Source organism: Kogia breviceps, chromosome 3 (assembly GCF_026419965.1).
Source record: "Kogia breviceps isolate mKogBre1 chromosome 3, mKogBre1 haplotype 1, whole genome shotgun sequence".
Taxonomy (NCBI): domain Eukaryota; kingdom Metazoa; phylum Chordata; class Mammalia; order Artiodactyla; family Physeteridae; genus Kogia; species Kogia breviceps.
The window spans coordinates 64,394,628-64,415,484 of record NC_081312.1 but is presented as its reverse complement, the minus strand read 5'-3'; the positions used below and the strand labels follow the sequence as shown (position 1 = coordinate 64,415,484).

The 20,857-nt window shown below is 35.4% G+C and overlaps 1 protein-coding gene across 1 annotated transcript in view; it reads right to left on the bottom strand.

The window, feature by feature from the left end:
• The window catches only part of BAZ1A (bromodomain adjacent to zinc finger domain 1A), a 99,035-nt gene that overhangs the window by 17,287 nt on the left and 60,891 nt on the right, over nt 1–20,857 (bottom strand). Inside the window, exons 11-20 of the mRNA XM_059056544.2 lie at nt 20,568–20,714; nt 16,253–16,348; nt 15,912–16,136; nt 14,092–14,257; nt 13,746–13,859; nt 10,213–10,337; nt 6,818–7,414; nt 4,917–5,080; nt 4,045–4,199; nt 1,830–1,978 (exon numbers count right to left, since the gene is read on the bottom strand). Of these exons, the coding sequence (XP_058912527.1) occupies nt 1,830–1,978; nt 4,045–4,199; nt 4,917–5,080; nt 6,818–7,414; nt 10,213–10,337; nt 13,746–13,859; nt 14,092–14,257; nt 15,912–16,136; nt 16,253–16,348; nt 20,568–20,714 (1,938 nt within the window). The remainder of the gene's footprint in view (nt 1–1,829; nt 1,979–4,044; nt 4,200–4,916; nt 5,081–6,817; nt 7,415–10,212; nt 10,338–13,745; nt 13,860–14,091; nt 14,258–15,911; nt 16,137–16,252; nt 16,349–20,567; nt 20,715–20,857) is intronic.

Here is a 20,857-nt window from a genome sequence, read left to right as displayed (position 1 = left end):
TGTCTCAGGATGAAATGAATGTTCTAATGCTGCTGTATACAAACAAGCATAAGGAACACTATAGTTCTCCGCTCTTACATAACCTATGAGATGTAAGTTGCAACATCTCTCACTGTTAACGTTTTCCCTTTGTGTAAATATTTAATAAAATGTACTGAAAAAAATACAAACACATTAAATAATTAATTTGATCCCCCCCAAACTTATAAATAACTTTAATTGACGGCAATTTCAGAAGTGGAAAAATCAGCAGAATTGCAATTTATCCCTCACCCCTTTAGGAATCACAGAATTAATGAGTAGTAATAACATCTTACATTTATAAGAGCTCTATGACTTAAAAATAACTTCTAATTGAAGTAATTGTAAATTCACATGTGTTTGTAAGAAACAATACAGAGATCCCTTGTACACGTAATTTGATTTGAACACAGAAAATATTAAGAAATAACTGAAGACAAAATAGCAGTGATACAACAAACTTGAATATCTTTATGATCATATGTATTTTATTTCTTACAAGTGCTACTTTTGATGTGAAAATGAGTTATTAAGCTCATGGTGGAATTATCAATTTATAAAAAATATAAAAATATGGATAGGTTTATTAGAACAATGAGACACTAGCCACAAATCCTTCAATTTAAAAATAACATTTTACAAATATATTGACATTCCAAAATTGCTCTGATAGCAGCACCATCTATTTATGAAAGCTTTGTTCTTACTACTCAACAGAGTAACATTCAAATCATTTTTAAAGGATTTTCGTCTCCTCAAGTTGCTCTCTCAATATGAGACCAAAAAGATATGGTTTAAAAAAATTGTTTCTTCTAGTACCCCACTATTGAGATACAAACTATCTCAATATGATGAATTATAAATTAATTCCATTTTTCAGAAAGACCACAGGGGAGTAGAGGCAGTTATGACATGAAAATTGATTTGGAACTTGACACATATATTTTCCTAAAGACATAATGAGTATGTTCCTAGATTAGTCCCTAAAAGCATATTAATTTCACAATTGCTGAAACACATTCCTGATAGAATTATTTCTGTCATCCTAACCATAAATTATAGAGCATTTCCTCATCTGTGTACCCTTCAACACCTGGTATTTCTGATTTGGTACTTCATACACAGTGCTCAGGTGAGTGACCACATTATTAAACCATACCCCTAATGGGGGACATTTAAGTAGCTTCTTTGAGGTTCTGTTTTAAATAACAACAACAACAAATTTATGTATAGTCTTTGATTATTCAGGGTCTGGCTAGTCACAGGATGTGGTAATCTTTCTTCAGAAGAAAAGTTCATAAAAGAAGAGATTGACAGAAATAGTTAAATAGACATTCATTAAAATGAATGAATACCTAGAAAAAAATTTTTTTAAGTATTTATGTATTATTAAACAAATAAATCTCACCTGAAAGAACTCATATTTTATTTTATTATTATTTTTTTTATTTTTTATTTTTTTTGCGGTATGCGGGCCTCTCACCGCTGTGGCCTCTCCCGTTGCGGAGCACAGGCTCCGGACGCACAGGCTCAGCGGCCATGGCCCACGGGCCCAGCTGCTCCGCGGCATGTGGGATCCCCCCGGACCAGGGCACGAACCCGTGTCCCCCGCATCGGCAGGCGGACTCTCAACCACTGTGCCACCAGGGAAGCCCAGAACTCATATTTTAAAATGAAAATGCAATCTTAAAATTTTCAAATTAGTCAATAAATTTTATTATGTCAGCCAATAAAGTTCTATCAATTAAAGGGCAATTCAAAAGCATTCAAAATATAGCTAATATTTTGAATTAAAAACAGATACTTACCAAGTGGAGCTTTGAGAAAACGCCGCTCAATACCCTGCTCTATTTGAAAGAGTGCCATTGCAAGATAATGAACCACGTTGCTCACTGACTGCGGTGTACTTGCATTAGTTGAGACAGTACTTGGAGATTCTGTTTTTATGCCCAAAAGTCTACAATTAAAACATTGAACAGTGAGGACAGGGATTATCTTATTCCCCATAGCACCACACATAAAGTTTTGTTAAGAGCAAGTCTTCAATCGAATCCACAAAATATAGGCAATTAAGGAATACTTGAAAAATACTCCCAGTTTAAATCTGTCATATCTACAGCCACATATAACAAGGATCTCACACGCAGGGGTGCAGGTACAGTGACTCACAATATTCTCTCTCCTCCCAGTAACTCAGAATATGATTGATAAGGCTGGGCTAAGAATTCTTTCTCTGAAGCAAACTTGAATAAGTAGAGAGTACTGTACAAAGTAAGCCAGTTCCATCGTTCAGAGAATTTTTAAATTTTGGGTAAGGCATTTACTAATACAAATTATCTTTCAGCTTTCTTTCCTAAACCATAGGTCTTTCTGCTGATTTTCAGAAGTACATATATATATTTCAAACTATGATTACCTTCAAGGTCTTATATGTTGAAGAAATCTTGTTAACAGAATAAAAGAATAAAATTATATTTATATTTGTCATAAAAATTTCCCATCAAAGTATATATCTAATATTTTAACCCATGGTTGTATTTTTTTTCCATTTATCATTAATTTTCAGATTATTTCATACTTTTCTATTTTGTGCTATAAAGATCATATTCACACACACAAAAAAATTGAAGTTTTATAGTACTTAAAAACACTATTAGGTGAAACCTGAATCCACTTATTCATCCAAATGCTTACTTATACCTGTGTAAGAAATAGTTTCCCTCAATCTCTAGGAGTTCTTGTATGCTAATAGGAAAAGGAGATAAAAACATGAATCAAGAGCTAAACTAACTATCAAGTCATTTAAGGACGTTACAAGGGCAAATATCAAGAGGAGGGAAGGTGGATGAGACAAAGCTTAGGGGAAAGGTTTCAGAGAGGACCTTAAGGGATAAGTATCTCAGGCAGCTTATCTCTGTTTCTCATGCTTCAACTTTTACTTATAGCTGCCTCCTAATTAACCAGTTCCTTCGCCTCCAATCTTACTCCCTTTGCAATAAATCTCCATGCTGCAGCTAAAACGATCATTAGAATGGACTTGAGGACATGGGGAGGGGGAAGGGTAAGCTGGGACGAAGTGAGAGAGTGGCATGGACTTATATTTACTACCAAATGTAAAATAGATAGCTAGTGGGAAGCAACCCCATAGCACAGGGAGATCAGCTCGGTGCTTCATGACCACCTAGAGGGGTGGGATAGGGAGGGTGGGAGGGAGACGCAAGAGGGAGGAGATAGGGGGATGTATGTATATGTATAGCTGATTCACTTTGCTATAAAGCAGAAACTAACACACCACTGTAAAGCAATTATACTCCAATAAAGATGTTAAAAAAAAAAAGTACAAGCTCATTCACTCAAAGCCTTTGGTATAATGTCTTCCCGCCCAGTCTCATATCCTTTCCACCTTTAGATCTCAGGTTCACAGTCACTTCCTCTTGCACTTCCTTTTCTGTTTTCCATATTCTATCAAGATAAGAAGGCCTACTATGTGTTACATTTGCATTGGGTATTTACTGCTTCCAGAACTCTGACCCTGTTCTATAATTGTTAGCTTCATGTCTCTCCACCATTTCCTTCTAGACAATAAAACTTATCCTTAAGGGCAGATACTATCCAAAATAACTCTGAAAAAGTAAAAGTATCTGTCTATAGATAAATAGGTTCTGATTAATGGCTCAAATAATATATTAGTCTATTACGGTTTACTAAGTTTTCCTACAGAAAAATGGACAGTGTAAAGCTACTTTCTGAAATTAATAAAACCTTAAGTTCAAAGACTTTTTAAAAACGTGAGTAACTATCAACATCATTATCCTAACAAGCTGTCTTTCAGCTACTTTAGTACTAAGTGGAGTGACAGAGAACCTGTGGTTTAGCAAAATCATCACTTCAGTGGTTACGAATATTAAGGTCCTCACAATAAGATTTTAAAACAATTATTTGAAGAAAAAGAAACATTTACTTAAAAAAAAGTATAAAATGGCAAGGAAAAGTGATGATTACTTTAGAAAATCCTTTTTGTACCTGTCTTTTACTATGACCTTTGCTTGCTCATCAATTTCCATCTCCTCTACATCTTCATTCACAGTTTTAATTATACCATTTTCCTTGTTTTCCTCATTTAACAGCTCATACCGTCCACTTTCTAATGCTGATCTCCAGACGCTTCGATCTGTAACCTGTAACAAAACCCAAATTTACTAACCCTGAAAAATGACATATACTGTTCCTAAGAAGTATGAGGTTCAATGTACATATGAAAAAGTCATGAATATTCTAGAACAGATTGTGAATCAAAAAGGGATCTAAAAATAAGGTTACTAAGTAGCCAAAATGGAATTCATATCATTCATAGATGGAAGCTTTAATACCTTACTCTCTATATAGTGAAATCATAAACAATTCTAAGATTGGTCACCTGACAATAGCAAAAAAGTGACAGATGATAGCAAAGGAATGAACAGAACACACATACCAAGCATGAATTACTTACAGATTTTAAAAAGGTAACAAAGAAACCAATAAACAAACCAGACTCAGCAGAGGAGGCAGGAGCTAGTCAAGGAAGAAGAAAATATCCTTACACATTTCAACATCTCGGATGAAAATACCATAAAACAGATATTTTTTAAACACCAAAAGTTAATATTAAAAAAGGTCAATTATGTTCATTAAATTCTGTTTAAGAAAGCAGATAGTCATATAGCATATTTAAGAAAGATTTCTATCTATATATAAACAATTTGATACAGGGGAATAAAGATAGTTTTCATAAAAAATATATTACTTCCTGGTATTTATTCAGAACACAAATGCCTTGACTATATCAAATAAATTAACAAATATGGCCAAAATTCTGGTAATTCGGCAAATTTAAAATGGGAACAGGTACAAACCTTGATTGCTCCTAATGTTCCTTGGTAAATTCTGTCTTCAATATCCAAAAGAAAATCTCTCAGCCTCAACTCAAGCTGCCTTTCTGCAGACATCTGAGATGGATCGTATGCATTGGAAGATCTTCCCCGACTATATGTAGGTTTGCTATCAGTTTGAGGTTTGTCTGAAATAGTTATCAAATATCTTTATTATTATTTTTTCATTAAAATATACAATTACCCATCTGACTGCATGATTGTGAGACAATGGATATAAAAACACTCAGTAAATCCTCAAGTGCAGGGGGATAAAAAAAAGGAGAAAATGTTTGCACATCATTTATCTGATAAGTGATTTGTATCTAGAATATGTAAAGAACTCTTACAACTCAATAAAAAGACAAATAATACAATTAAAAAATGAGCAAAGGATCTGAACGCACTTTTCTTTCTTTTTTTTTTGGCTGTGTCGCAAGGCTCACGGGATCTTAGTTTGCCAACCAGGGGCCCACAACAGCAAAAGCTCTGAGTCCTAACCACTGGACCACCAGGGAATTCCCCTGAACACACTTTTCTTTAAGGAAGATATACAAATGGCCAATAAGACCATGCAAAGATGCTCAAGATCATTAGTCATTTGGGAAATACATCAAAACCACAATGAGATACCACTTCATACCTCTAGAATGGCTAGAATCAAAAAGTCAGATAATAACAAGTGTTGACAGGGACATGGAGAAATTTTAACCCTCAATATAAAATGGTGAGCCACTTTAGGAAACAGTCTGGAAGTTCCTCAAATGATTAAACAGAATTACCATACGATCCAGTAATTTCACTCTTAGGTATAACCCAAGAGAAATGAAAATATGTGTCAGCAAAAATTTGTACACAAATGTTTATAGCAGCATTATCCGTAATAGCCAAGAGGTGGAAACAACAGAAATGTCCATCAACTAACATATGGATAAGTAAAATGTAGTATACAATGAACATTAATTGGCCATAAAAAGGAATGAAGTACAACTTAAATGAACCGTGAAAACATTATGCTAAGTGAAAGAAGTCAATCACAAAAGACCATATACTATATGATACCAGTCATATAAAATATTCAAACAAGGAAATTTACAGTGACAGAAAATAGATTTGTGGTTGCTTAGGTCTATGGGGGTGGCAGCTAAAGGGTATGGGATTTCTTTATGAGATGATGAAAATGTTCTAAAATTGACTGTGTGATGGTTGCACATATCTTAATATACAAAAAAACACTGAATTGTACACTTTAAATGGGTGAATTGTACAGTGTTATGAATTAAAATCTCAGCTTTAAAGCTGTTAAAGAATTGTGATCAACAGTTTTTAATCCTGAAGAGAATTAAAGTAGTCATGGTAATAATATGACCCTAAATTTGAGTTCTCTACCTAAAAAATTTCATTTACACCTAAAAATGCCTTACTGCTTTCTCTTATCTGTCATCAATAGACCAGCCATCAAATAAATATTTCTACCTGATCTGTCCTTGCAGCCCATCTCCAAAGGCGTGATCACTAATGAAACCTGTCCCTGGACCCTCAGCCAAAACCTTTAGTGAGTGACCTCACTCACTATTAGATCTCAAAAACCGATGGTAACCTTAGTGCCTCAGGTATTTAATCTACTGATCAAGGAATGAGATCAGGAAGAGTACATAACTTCTCACATTGTCAGCTGTGTTTCTCATAATTCAAATGGAAGCCAGTGGAATCTAGAAAATCTTATTTCTCTAACTGGCAAACTTTTCCTAACTTAGGAACTGAGAGCATAGTCTAAATGAAAGAGAAGTTGTTTTAAACACAGCTCTCATAGTTTGAAAAATGTTTAATCCTGAGCCAGATATTGGGAAAGAAAATAAAGGAAATAGGTTCCATTGAAAATTTACCTGAAAAATGAAATTTCTCTTCAGAAAAACGGGCTAGCTGTGCACATATTCTGCGTTTCTCTTGCAACAAAGTTTCTTTTAAGGCACTTTCTCTATGTCCTCTAGAATTAAGAGCTTCAATAAGCTGGTCCAGCTGTTCACACGAACTGTAAAAGCACCACCGATTTGGCTTATGCACTGGTTTTGGCAGCTGCACAGAATCATCACACGGACCTTGGTCAATGCTGGAGGTAGATTCAGACATCAAAGAATCTCCAGTTTTAGTGGATACCTGAGGATCTTGAGGCTGTACATTATCCTGAAATGATGAAGGTCTAGGCAACAGCATGTCTTCAGTGAGACCAGAATAATCCTCTTCAATAAACAATCCAGGAATAGAAGGGAAAATCCAATACCGCCTATACATGCGATCGCGGCCCAAGGGAAAGATATTGGTACATGCTATGGCACTTTGGATTTTTTCTAAGAGCTCTTTCTCTTTTCGTTGGTGTTCCTGTTTTAAAGCTTCTTCCTCATCAGCAGTAAGAGGCTCTCTTGCTACACAGTTGACCTCTTCTTGCCTTGTACATTCTTTAAATCCATTTTGTCCCCTTTTCCCTATAATTGAAACAACCTTTGATCACCATCAACATACTTTAAATTTTCATTAGAAAAATATGATACAAGCTACCCCAAGTTACTATACGTTTTGGACTAAACTGTATGTGCCACCCCCCATACCCCCAATTCATAGGTTGAAGTTCTAAACCCCAGTGTGACTGAATTTGGAGACAGGGCCTTTAACAAGGTGATTAAGGTTAAATGAGGTCATAAGGGCAGGGCCCTAATCTGACAGGACTGGTGTCTTTAAGGAAGAGAGACCAGAGCTCCCTCTCCACTTGTGGAGGAAAGGTCATGTGAGAACACAGTGAGAAGGTGCTATCACCAGCTGAGAGAGGCCTCACCAGAAATCAACCCTGCTGGCACCTTGATCTTGTACTTCCAGCCTCCAGAACTGTGATGAAATAAATTTGTTGTTTAAGCCACCCAGTCTGTAATATTTTGTTATGGCAGCATGAATAGACTAATATACTATGTTAATAAGAAACTGCCACATTTAAATATAAAGGGACACACAAAAATCTTCCATCTCCATACTGGAGAGTGTGGGCACAGTCTGTTAGTTATTTTGCAACATACATTCAGTTCTTCCTCTAAGGCAGGAGTTAGCAAACTACTTTTGTAAGGGGCTAGCTAGTAAATATTTTAGGCTGTGTGGGTCATATGGTTTTTGTCACAGCTACTCAACTCTGCCACTGTAGCATGAAAGCAGCCATAGACAATATGTAAATGAATGAGCATGGCTATATTCAATAAAACTTTATTTATGGTCACTGAGTCTGAATTTCATGTAATTTTCACGTCACAAAATATCATTCTTCATAAAATTTTTTCAACTATTTAAAACTGTAAAAACTCTTTTTAGCTCATGGGTAATATTAAAACAGGGGGCAGGGCAGATTTGGCCAATGGGCTATAGTTTACTAACCTTTGCTTTAAGGTACAGAAACCTTAATTAGGCACCTAGCAATCCAAAAGAAGGAAAACATTTCCCAGACCCTCTTTCCTTAGTAAACATGGGTACATTAGAAACTACTGGTCAAAGAGGTGGGAGCAGAAGCATTATATGTAACCTCTGGGTTATGCCTCTTTTTCTTCTTTCCCTCTTCCAACTAGATAGAATGGAGACAAGGTGATAAATCATTTTGGAACATGAGGATGGCAGCAAAACCCTAAGGATGACAGTACCAACAAGACAGAAGGAGCCTGGATTCCTGGTGACCTGCCTGGATTTTTATGCTGTGTTGAAGAATTAGACTTCTCTCTTGTTTCAGTCATTGTCGTATTGCTTAAATGGTTGGGGAGTGTTTCTTCTTTCTATTTCTTTTGCCTGAAAGAGTTTGTGTAAGACTGGAATTATCTGCGTCTTTAAAATTTGGCAGAATTCACCATAAAGTTGCCTAGGACTGATGTTTTCCTTATAGGAAGGCTTTTACTATGAATTCAAGATCTTTAATGGTTTAGGATGATTCACATTTTTAATTTTTTCTTTAATCCATTTTTTGCGGTACGCAGGCCTCTCACTGTTGTGGCCTCTCCCGTTGCGGAGCACAGGCTCCGGACGCGCAGGCTCAGCGGCCATGGATCACGGGCTTAGCTGCTCCGCGGCATGTGGGATCTTCCCCCGGATCCGGGCACGAACCCGTGGTCTCCTGCATTGGCAGGCAGACTCTCAACCACTGCATCACCAGAGAAGTCCTAATCCATTTTTATAATTTACACTTTTCTAGGATTTTGCTCCTTTTTGGCCTCTATTTTCAAATTTACTGCTATAAAATTATGTTATCCCCTTATCTTAAAATTTTTGCTCCATCTGTAGTTATGTTGCTTCCATTTTTAGTCCTAATTTTTTATTGTGACCCCCCCCACCAAATCAATTTCAACAAAGGTTTATCCAGTTTGTGTCTTTTTCAAAGGACAAACTTTTGGCTTTGTTGTTCTTCTCCACTGCAGTTTTATCTTCTATCAATTTCTACTCATATCTACTGTTTCCTTATATTTGGGGAGATTATTCCAGTTTCTACTTCTAAATTCTTAAATGAATGCCTAGCTCAATTTGCCTTTCTTCTTTCCTAATTTGTATTAAAGCTATATAAGTTTTCCTTTAAGTAGAAGGACTGTATCCAACAAGTGTTAATATGAAGTATTAATTGGTTTAAAATATTTTCTAATTTCCATTAGGGTTTCTCCTTTGACCCATTACTTGGAAGTTTGTTTTAAACTCTAATAATATGAGGTTTATTTGCTTTGGATTTCTAAATCAATTGCATTGTAATCAGACAGTACAGCCTCCATTATACAAGAGATTTTCTGTCTACTTACAATAACCATTTAGAAAATAAAGCAAAAAAAAAAAAAAAAGATACCATCCAAATTAGAGGTACAGAATAAACTTAAGGATCTCTTTTAATAGTTATCAAATGAAGACGGTTAGAGATCCTCAGAAGTAACTTGTACCAAGCTTTCAAAAAAATGTATTTCCTTTGATCCAACAATTTATGAAATTATTTTAAGGCAGCAGAGATATCCATTCCCAGCAATATGACACCAATTACAAGCATTACTGATCTCTTGTACCTCTAGCAACTAAGACGCATTCAATGCATGCAGAATGAGTATGTTATAGAATAAAAATTTCTGTTTGGTCAATATAAAGTAGTAAATATGAAAACTCAACAAACACACCTTGGAATCTCAAATGGAAGCAATCTAATATATATTTCAGAATAGTGAATTTATAAAATGCCTTATCAATTAAAAACAAGCAAGAACACCCTTAAGAAATTCTGTATTACCCCTTCTGCTTCTTTTATGTGATCCTGGGTCATCTTCATCCTCAGTAACTGTGTCTTGATCTTGTTCCTTTTGCTCTATTTCTTTGCTCTCAGTGCTAGTATCTAAATCTTCCCTTTCTTCTTCCCTTAAGGATGAAAACAAAAATTATATTCATTAATGAATATATAATTCCATTCATGAAATATTTATTGCCTGCATATGAAGTGCCAGGCATTATGCTTAGGAAGTAGTGAACGAGATAACAGAGTTTACAGTCTTGCAGAGAAAACTGATAATTATATAAATCATTGTAAAATTAAAATATGTAATAAATACTAAAAAAGGAGAAGTTCAAAACGCTATGAAAGCATTTCCAGGAGAACCAAATCTAGTCTCAGGGATCAAGAGAGGCTTGCTTAAAGAATTGACATTTAAACTGCGAGACTATGCAGATTGGGGAGGGGTAAGGCAGCAGGTAAGAAGAAATCTTCATTTCTAGCAGAGGGGATAACATGCTAAGGCACTGAGCTCAAGGGAAAAGGAAGGAGCTTATAATTTTGAGAAGGTGTAAAAAAAAAGAAGTAATTCAAGATATGAATGAGAAAAAGCAGGGCTAGGTCATACTGGGCCTTGTAAGGCATCAGTCAAAAAGCAATGGGGGGTTCCCTGGTGGCGCAGTGGTTGAGAGTCCGCCTACCGATGCAGGGGACACGGGTTCGTGCCCCGGACCGGGAGGATCCCACGTGCTGCAGAGCAGCTGGGCCCGTGAGCCATGGCCGGTGAGCCTGCGCGTCCGGAGCCGGTGCTCCGCAACGGGAGAGGCCACAACGGTGAGAGGTCCGTGTACCGCGAAAAAAAAAGTAATGGGAAAAAAGTGGACGAGTTTAGAAAAGGGAAATGACATGATTAGAAGGCACTTTTGCTGCTATGTGGAAAATCATCTGAGAGAGAAAGTAGATGAGGGGAGACCAGTAAAGAGGTCACTGTAATAGTCCAGGTAGCTGGCTGGGAGGTGATGGTGGGTCAGAGTATAAAGGAGATAAATAGACAAACAGTGGAGGAGAGAAGCAGACAAACTTCAGATATAATAAGTAGGAAGAATGAACACAATATGGATGTTTTATCTAATCCACTATATTGTCCAAATCAAAACTAAAGTTGTATGAAACCTGAGTTAATTCTACCATTTATGTTCTACATTCAAAGACAGTTTTGTAAACTCAAATGTAGTCAGGAACCAGAGAGATAATGTAAACGAGTGAGGCTAGATGAGTACAAAATGTATGAAGGTGGGATCTGTAACATGCCTATTTTCCCTTTTTAATAATTTGAGGTATTACAAGGAAAAAAAATTTGTAACTATGTGAGGTGATGAATATTAATGAAACTATGGTAATCATTTCACAATAAATGCATTTATCAAATCATTGTTTTGTATACCTTAAATGAATACAATATTTTATGTGAATTACATCTCAGTATAATTGGAAAAAGTTTACAAAATGTAAAAAAAATTGAGATATAATTCACATACCATAAAAATCACCATTTTAAAGTGTACAATTCAGTTGTTTTTAGTAATATTAACAAGGTTACACAATCATTGCCTCTATCTAATTCCAGAACATTTTCACCATCCCAAAAGAAAAACCACATAGCCATTTTCATTTCCTCTTCCCCCAATGCCCCTGGTAACCACTCATCTACTTTCTGCTATGGATTTGCCTATTCTGGACTTCTCCTATAAATGGAATCATATAATACATGGCCTTTTGTGACTAGCTTCTTTCACTTAGCATAATGTGTTCATCCATGTTGTAGCATGTATCAGAATTCCATCAAATTCCATTCCTTTTACTGCTGAATAACATTCTGCTATATGGATATACCACAGAAGGAATATATCATTTTGTTTATCTATTCATCAACTGATAGACATTTGGGTTGTTACCATTTTTTGGCTATTAAGAATCACGCTGCTATGAACTTTCATGTATACATTTTTAAGTGAATGTATGTTCTTAATTATCTTGGGTATATACCTAGGAGTGGAACTGCTGGTCACATGGTAACATATGGTTTAAATTGTTTGATGAACTGCCAAACTTATCCAAAGCAGCCACACCATTTTATACATCCCTGTGAGCAATGTATGAGAGTTCTAATTCTTTCATATTCTCACCAACATGTTACTGTCCCTCAGTTGCATTACAGCCATCCTAGTAAGCATAAAGTAGTATCTCATTGTGGTTTTGATATACGTTTCCCTAATGACTAATGATGTTAAGCATCTTTTTATGAGCTTCATGTATATCTTCTTTGGAGAAATGTCCATTAAAATCCTTTGCCCATTTTTTAAATTGGGCTGTCTTTTTATTGTCAAGTTGTATGAGTTATTTATATATTCTGGATGTCAGACCATCATCAGATATATGATTTGCAAAAATTTTCTCCCATTCTCTGGGTTGCTTTTTTTACTTTCTTGATAGTGTTCTTTGAAGCACAAAAGTTTTCAAATTTGGTGAAGTCTATCTATTTTTTCTTTGGTTGCTTGTACTTCAGGTGTCATATCTATTAACTTTCTTTTTTTTTTTTTTTTTTTTTTTTTTTTTTTTTTGCGGTACGCAGGCCTCTCACTGTTGTGGCCTCTCCTGTTGCGGAGCACAGGCTCCGGATGCGCAGGCCCAGTGGCCATGGCTTATGGGCCCAGCCGCTCTGCGGCATGTGGGATCTTCCCAGACCAGGGCACAAACCCGTGTCCCCTGCATCGGCAGGCGGACTCTCAACCACTGCGCCACCAGGGAAGCCCTATTAACTTTCTTAAGGTATCCCAATAAATTCCTTAAAGTATTACTGATGGTCATATAAAATATAACTGATGCACGTTTGTGACCTATGATCTTAAGACGTAGTAGGTATTTTTACATGAAAGTATAATCAAAAGTCAATACACTAAATTTGGAATACTGAGATTTTTAGAACTTCCTTGGCAGATTTTATTTAAAAATGATTATTTCTGCTAAATTTGAATATGATTTGCCATCTACAGTATGGGAAAAATTCTGACTTGTCTTCACAGCCAATCTTCATCCCTAATATACTGAAATGCAATGAAATACTTAGGCAGTCACTAAATTATTTAAGATGCTGACATCCTCTCCCTACACCTTCTACCAAAAGCTCCAATCTCACCTCTAATCCTTAAAAGGCTTGAAGGAGCTCTGTAAACACAGTGTACAACTCTGATGATGATGGTGAAGAGGAGAGATCCTACTAGTAATGCTAGAAACTGGTTAACAATAGCCTATTGAAAGTTTTCTGGGAAATTATAATTTATAACATTAATTCTATGAGAAAATGAGTTCTAGATTCCCTGGAAGTGTTTTTTTCTTTTTAAACATAATATATGTATATCTGAGGACTGTGTGTATGTAAATTTCATAGGCTTGCTGACTCTATTATATGTTTTCTAAAAATTTTGAAAGCATTTTAGAGTTTTAGGTGATTTTTATTCTTTATGTGATCCATATAATCAGTATAATTCAAACCATACCCAATAGATATATCTGCAACTGAATTTCTTTGCTCATCTTCCTTTAGTTTTTCTTGTTTCTCCTTCATTTTTTGTTCTTGCTCCTTAAGTTTTTCTTCTTTCCTTTTACGAATTCTGAAAGTTAAAATAAAATATTATAGTCTATCTGATACTTTTAACTTTTAGTATCTTGCCTTTAATCATAAAATTATAGAAAATGCTCCAAATGTTATCACAAAACCATAAAGTAGTTAATCTATTTGTAACCTCTCGGTGTGAGCCAATGCCACACTGCGGCCCAACGTGGTTTCAGATGCAAAGAAATAAACAGCTTTCATTAGCACAACTGACTGTAATTATTTCTTACCTAGCAGCTGCTTCTTCCCTCTCTTTTCGATGTTGTTCTGCTTTTAACTCCCGAAACTCCTGCTTTGCCTGTCGTAATATGTCAACATAATCTTCAATGAAATCCCTAGTAGAAACTAGGGTCAGTAGTTTCCCACAGAGAGCATGAAGTATCTTCATTTTTTCTCCTGTCAAAAATTGGTAAATAACTTCTGGATTATCAATGACAAGAAAAATTTAATTTGTGGCTCAATGTGAAAATGTTTAATAAAGACCAGGGAAGTTTCTTAAGATCAAACATGCCAATGGCATGTATGGAAAAAAGCAACTTTGAATCCAATTAACAGTTATGTGATAGACAAGGCATTTCAAATACTAATGACTACGTTATATACTAATTAAACAGACATGAAAAATTTTCTAATTGCAAAGAATTAATTTTCAGGCTCATGTATGAAGTTCAAATCGAAACTAAGTTATAACCACATGAATTCTTAAAAAAAAGGCAATATGCAAATTGTTACTCTGAAAAGACTGCACAAAAACACTACTATAAATTATCAAAATTATATGAATGTTAGATCAACTATATCTCAATAAAAAATTTTTTTAACTATATGAATCTTAGGAATTAGGTACTCTTATTATATGTTCTCTTAATTAAGCACATTAAATTCAATTCTATATATTTGTAATTATAATTTTTTATTTAGAAAAGGAAGGGAAAAATAACTTCATTTATTTTTACATATTGTGCCTCATATGTAAAACTGAGGCACAAACACTCAAGTGAATATTAGAATTTTGCAGCTACATCTTAAATTTCTGATATACTAATAAGTAAAAGTGGAAGCTAGCTACTTCTCACTTATCCTTCTAAACATAGTAGATGTAGTAAACTAACCACAATTTGTTTGTTTTTTTTTTTGGCCTCACCACGCAGCATGTGGGATCCTAGTCCCTAATCAGGGATTGAACCCACGCCCCCTGCAGTGGAAGCGCGGAGCCCTAACCACTGGAGTGCTAGGTAAGTCCCCATAATTTTTAAAGTAATAGAAAATCCAAATAGAAAAAGAAAAAATCATAAATAATTAAAGCTAATATGAATAACAACAGTAGTTAATTTACATCACTGTATTCCAACAATTTTTTTAAAAGACTACTTTCTCTTTTTTAAAAAAATAAATTTATCTATTTATTTTTGGCTGTGTTGGGTCTTTGTTGCTGTACGCGGGCTTTCTCTAGTTGTGGCAAGCGGGAGCTACTCTTCATTGTGGTGTGTGGGCTTCTCATTGGGGTGGCTTCTCTTGTTGTGGAGCATGGGCTCTAGGTGCGCAGGCTTCAGCTCGTGTGGCACACGAGCTCAGTAGTTGTGGCGCACGGGCTTAGTTGCTCCATAGCATGTGGGATCTTCCCAGATCAGGGCTCAAACCCGTGTCCCCTGCATTGGCAGGTGGATTCTTAACCACTGCGTCACCAGGAAAATCCCTCTCCTTCTCTTTTAAAACTGAATATCGGGCTTCCCTGGTGGCGCAGTGGTTGAGAGTTCACCTGCCGATGAAAGGGACGCGGGTTCGTGCCCCGGTCTGGGAAGATCCCACGTGCCGCGGAGCGGCTGGGCCCGTGAGCCATGGCCACTGAGCCTGCGCGTCCGGAGCCTGTGCTCTGCAACGGAAGGGGCCACAGCAGTGAGAGGCCTGCGTACCTCAAAAAAAACAAAAAACAAAAAAAACCCTGAATATCACCTAAAATTTTCTCATCAGCTACCAAGTTTTCTGGGCATAAGAGGATAAGAGGGTAGGAAGTAGGCAAGTTATACAAATTCTAACTTGTAAAGTTTACCTGGTGTCAAATCATACACTGAAGTGCTTGACAGTTTCTTCACTAGACTGGGGTTGCTCAAACGAAGCTCCATACAGGCATCATCTGTAGCATCAAATCCTCCTCGTTTCTGATACCTGTACTTTGCATTTGCTGATGTTACATCAGCACCTGAAGCTAAGATGTGTAGTCTGAGGATTTCAGAAAGTGTGCAGCTATCAAGATCCAAGCTTTTCAAACTGCAGCCTATAGTTGTTAAAAATGATATAGTCATTTAGAATATAAACAATAAGTCCTCAGCAATGTAAAATATACCTTTATAAAAATAAAAAAGCAAACAAAAAAATAAAACCTACACATACCCTGGTGCAACTGCGGCCATGCAGCTGCCAAAGATGCAACTGCAGACAGTGCAGATTTTGTGGGGTCTGCATCTTCATCCAAAGCCTCCGTTAAATCTTTAAGGAAATAAACACTTTATTCTAGTGCAAACCAAAGCTTGAATATTTGGGAATAATGCCCTTTTAAAATGATGAAAGAAACAGCAAACAGCTTAACGTTCAGGAACCTCAAAAGAACCAACACTAGGCACAACAAGCATCCTTCACATTCTGCCTAGTATCCAACTAAAACTATAAATCCTAAGACATGCAGTACACACTAATTTTTCCCTTACTTAACAGAGAGAAGACAATTTCCAAGTTACCAACAAGATGCACATACACATTCTAAAAAACAAAAAACAAAAAACAGTGAAATACACTTTAGAATGAAAAACAAATCTCCTTGCTCAACATAACTTTAGAAAAGTCTACTTTGAAAATAAGAATCTATTTGAAGATATCCAAATCTTTTATAAATATTTTCAGATTGAATCATAACAAAGTATAAGTTGTAATCATCACAAAACCAGCACAGAAAAAGAGGTAAAAGAACTTAAAGACAGTTCTGCTATCACTTAACCAGAGATTTATCCTCTTCATTTAAATTGCTTGTTTTTATTTTGAACTCACTGATCCATGAAACAATAGGAAGATATCCCTGTATTTTCTAAGTAAATTCCTTTAGCTTTGAAAACAGTGCTTAGCCTACAAATAGGACTAAAGAGCAAATCTACTGGCACAAATGTATTTAAACCATTAGAATATATAATTATTCCTTACACAGATAATAAAATTAAAATGTCACCTATGAAAAAACTTTAAGCTGATAAAAAGCCCTTCTGTTATACCAAAGTACAGCAGACACAGCTTCAGACTAACAGTCAGATAATGTATATTCTAGTCTTAACTCTGCCAATCCCTAGTTCCTAGTTATGTAGGCTTTAGACCAGTCACTTAATTGGCTTCATTTTTCTTACAGAGGTAAGTCTAGATTGGCAGTTTTCAAATTCTTCAAGTATTTCTTAGAAGTACAATATAAAAGAGATAAAAGATGCCCTTGTTAAAGTAGGGAATAGAGATGACAATCCTGCCCATTCATTTTTCCAACTCTGCTGCAGTAGCACAGAGGAATCCCTGTACAATTTGGAGAGCTCCATGGATTAGAGTTGGAAAATCACTGGGCTAACCTAGTTCTGTGGTTCCTTCACTCTCTACTATATGATTCCCTCCCCAAAGTTCACAAGCTGAAAAAAATGAACCTTAGAGAACAGAAGTGCTGTCCTTTACTAAAGGCAAAAGGTGGCTCTGGGATTATGTCTGATTACAGTCATTGACAATTTCATGGCATTTAAAGCATAAACACTACCATATAGGAGAAGTTATCTGACTAAATGTTACATATATGCATAAGTTATTCCTAGCAGGCCATGAATCTAGTCAAAATGACAGACATTATATTCTTCCTCACTAGGGAAATACTAGACCTAAAACTTTTTCAATTTTCATTTTACATATAAAGCCAAACGAATTTAAAATTAATACAGGCAGTCCAAAATTAACAACAGTACTAGCTACAGAGCTGTATAAGTGTACTGGTTCTCTTCCTTTGTGGCAATTCAACCTATTTTATCTATAGTTAAGTTATAATTTTCCCAGGACAAAGGCCTTAGGAAACGGACAACCAACAAAATGACAGCTTACTTTTAGTTGTATATAACATGTTAAAATATGTATTCTTTAACTCAGTTATCTACCAAACTGCACTCTCAAGAAACTGTAAATATCATTCTAGGATTTGCCGAGACAGTCACTCAGGTACATCATACCAAGAGAATATAGCTGAACTGTATATGGCTTGACTATGTGAAACATACATTTATCACCATCATAATCTAGAATTAGGTACACACAATTTCAACACTAAACAGTAACATCTCAGCAAATACACAAAACTATTCTATATAAGGAGAATGCTCTTTTTCCTGTACTTTGAAAGGCATTTAAGTTCATGATGTAAGACTAATGAGAGGAACTGATATTTTTAATAGAAGAGTTAAAAAATTGCTGGTCAAAATTTCCAAGATTTGATATAAAAACAGGGAGACCAAAGACCAAAGAAATTAGATGTTCTTGAAGACAGATAATTACTTCTTTGCCATATAATAAGGTAATATAACAGTCATTATGAGGCTCTAGGCCAGAGTGCCTGAGTTTTTATACTGTCACTTTCTTATTAGCCAAATGTCTTGGGCAAGTCAATTAAACTCCTTAAGACTAAGTTTCTTTATATGTAAAAGGCAGAAAATAATTACATCTTCCTCACAAGGGTGGTATGAGGATTAAATGAAACAACGCATATACACTGTCTTACTAGCTTTGTGGTCACTTAACTATTTTGTGATCTTCAGTAAATAACCTCACTGAACCTCATGCTTTTATCTTCTGCCCAATTTCCTGATTTCTAAAAATAGCAAGAAACACCTTACATAATAAGACTAGCTAAAGAGGAAGTAAAAGAATATTCAATTCCATTTGATTATTCAGTTGCTTTCAGGAAGACTACGGAAGAGCTTTTTTGTTACTGAGATGGGAGAACATATGAAAAATATCCGGGGGAACCAGCCTAGGGCCCTTAATGAAAATGAAATAACCATTTAAAATGTGGCCAATAATAATACGCAAGTGAGAGAAGGGTGAAATTCCTGTAGTATTTTTTTCTCCCTCCCTCCCATTTAAATAGTTTCAAAAGGAGCATTAAAACCTTTATTTAATGGTCAATACTTATTCAGAGGTAGACTTTATATTTATAGACAGTTCTGCATAGGAGCAGAGCTATAAAAATTGCAGATCAAACAAATCATGAATAGAAAATATAATGGCAATACAAACGTCAACAGTTACATATATTTTTCCTTTACATTAGCCGATTTTCCAATACAATTTCCTTTTGACTCCACTGTTTATCATCAAGATTTCCAAAACTACAAAATTCACCTGCTTCAAATCCTGAATTTAAAAAAGCTTTATGTCTTGTATTAAGGTCAGAATTTGGTCAATAACCCTGTGATGTTATTGGTCATTAAGAAAACCTAAAGGCTAAAAGAACGAATATATGTTACACTGTCTCTTAGATAATCCATCTTTAGTGCTAATACTTGTCATTAGAAAATCTTTAGATGTTTTATAAATGGATTTACCCTTCTGTCTTCCCTTTAGTAGAGTTTCATTTAATTGACTAAATCATCTGAGATGACAATGAGGACCACATTGCTAAAATGGCCTTGACAAGGGACCTATGGTGATTAGCACTCAAGCTAGAGAATATATTTTGCTTGAACTCAGCCTGTAAAATCAAAAGGCAGCTAACATTGGCTACATACTTATAATTATCCTATTGCTTCATCGACCAGGCATAAAGGAAATTAGCTCAAATTATCTATGGCCAACCATGCTATCTGAATGGAGGAATGTCCCATTTTTTTCTACCAAGATTCTGCTATCAAGATGTCTCCAAATAGTTATCTCTTATTGTAAATATTTATGGAATACACTGAAGTATTGTTTAATAGTCCCATCTCATATGTGGCAAAATTCACAGAGAGCATTATTCAGGAAGTCAAATCAACCTTTTAATATAAGGTTGAGGTAATATAAGATTACCTTAATATAAGATTGAGGTAAATCCTAAATAAAACAGTGAACATACTCTACTCTGTATTAAGAATAAAAAAGGATTTCCCCAAGAATTATTCCTACATTAATATGTACCACATGCTGACTCTAGATACTTAACTGTATAGAATTTAAAGAGCAAAATTTCTAGTTCAAACCAATTAGTGAAATTTAAAAAATAAATTTTACTTAACTCTGTTCTAAAAATTGTCAGATAGGAAATGAAATCAGTGGTAATATTTTCAATTTAAAATATTAATAACAACAATTGAAATAATTCCTTACGTGGGGAAAAAAAATCAGTGCTATTTAGTAGAATTCCTTGGAATTACAGATACTAGTCAATGAAATCTGTAATGCTCCTAAATAGCAGGAGAAATCTAAAGGAGTAAGAAGTAAGACAGATTGGTGGGGTGGGAGCTGCAGCATTTTTAAGGCCATCAGAAACAGGATACATTAAAACAAAGTTGTTCTAAGACAACTGATGATGCGTTGCTAGTATATGACTCAAAAATCAAGTAATTTTATAACTGTAAAAGCCAAGTAAAGTTAAAAATTAACTAACCAAAAATTAGTTTCACTACAAAGCTACTATCAGCAAGCAATAACACTGAATTCTGACCTTTGGTGTCAGCATCAGTTATTTGCTCTTTGGCTACTTCCTCTTCTTCTTCAGCTATCGCCTGGAAGATGGCAGTCAGGAAGAAAAAAAGCAATTCACATAGTGGGCCTTCACTGTCATTTCCTACAAGAGCTTCCTCTAACACTTCTGCGAATAAAATGTTTAAAATGAATTTAAAGTTCTGGTCATGTACTGAAAAAACAACTCCATTGGAATAATAAACATTTTAATCAACAATAGCCTGTGTAACTATTTTCTTAACTGCCCATTTATCAAAGTAGAGCCAAGTA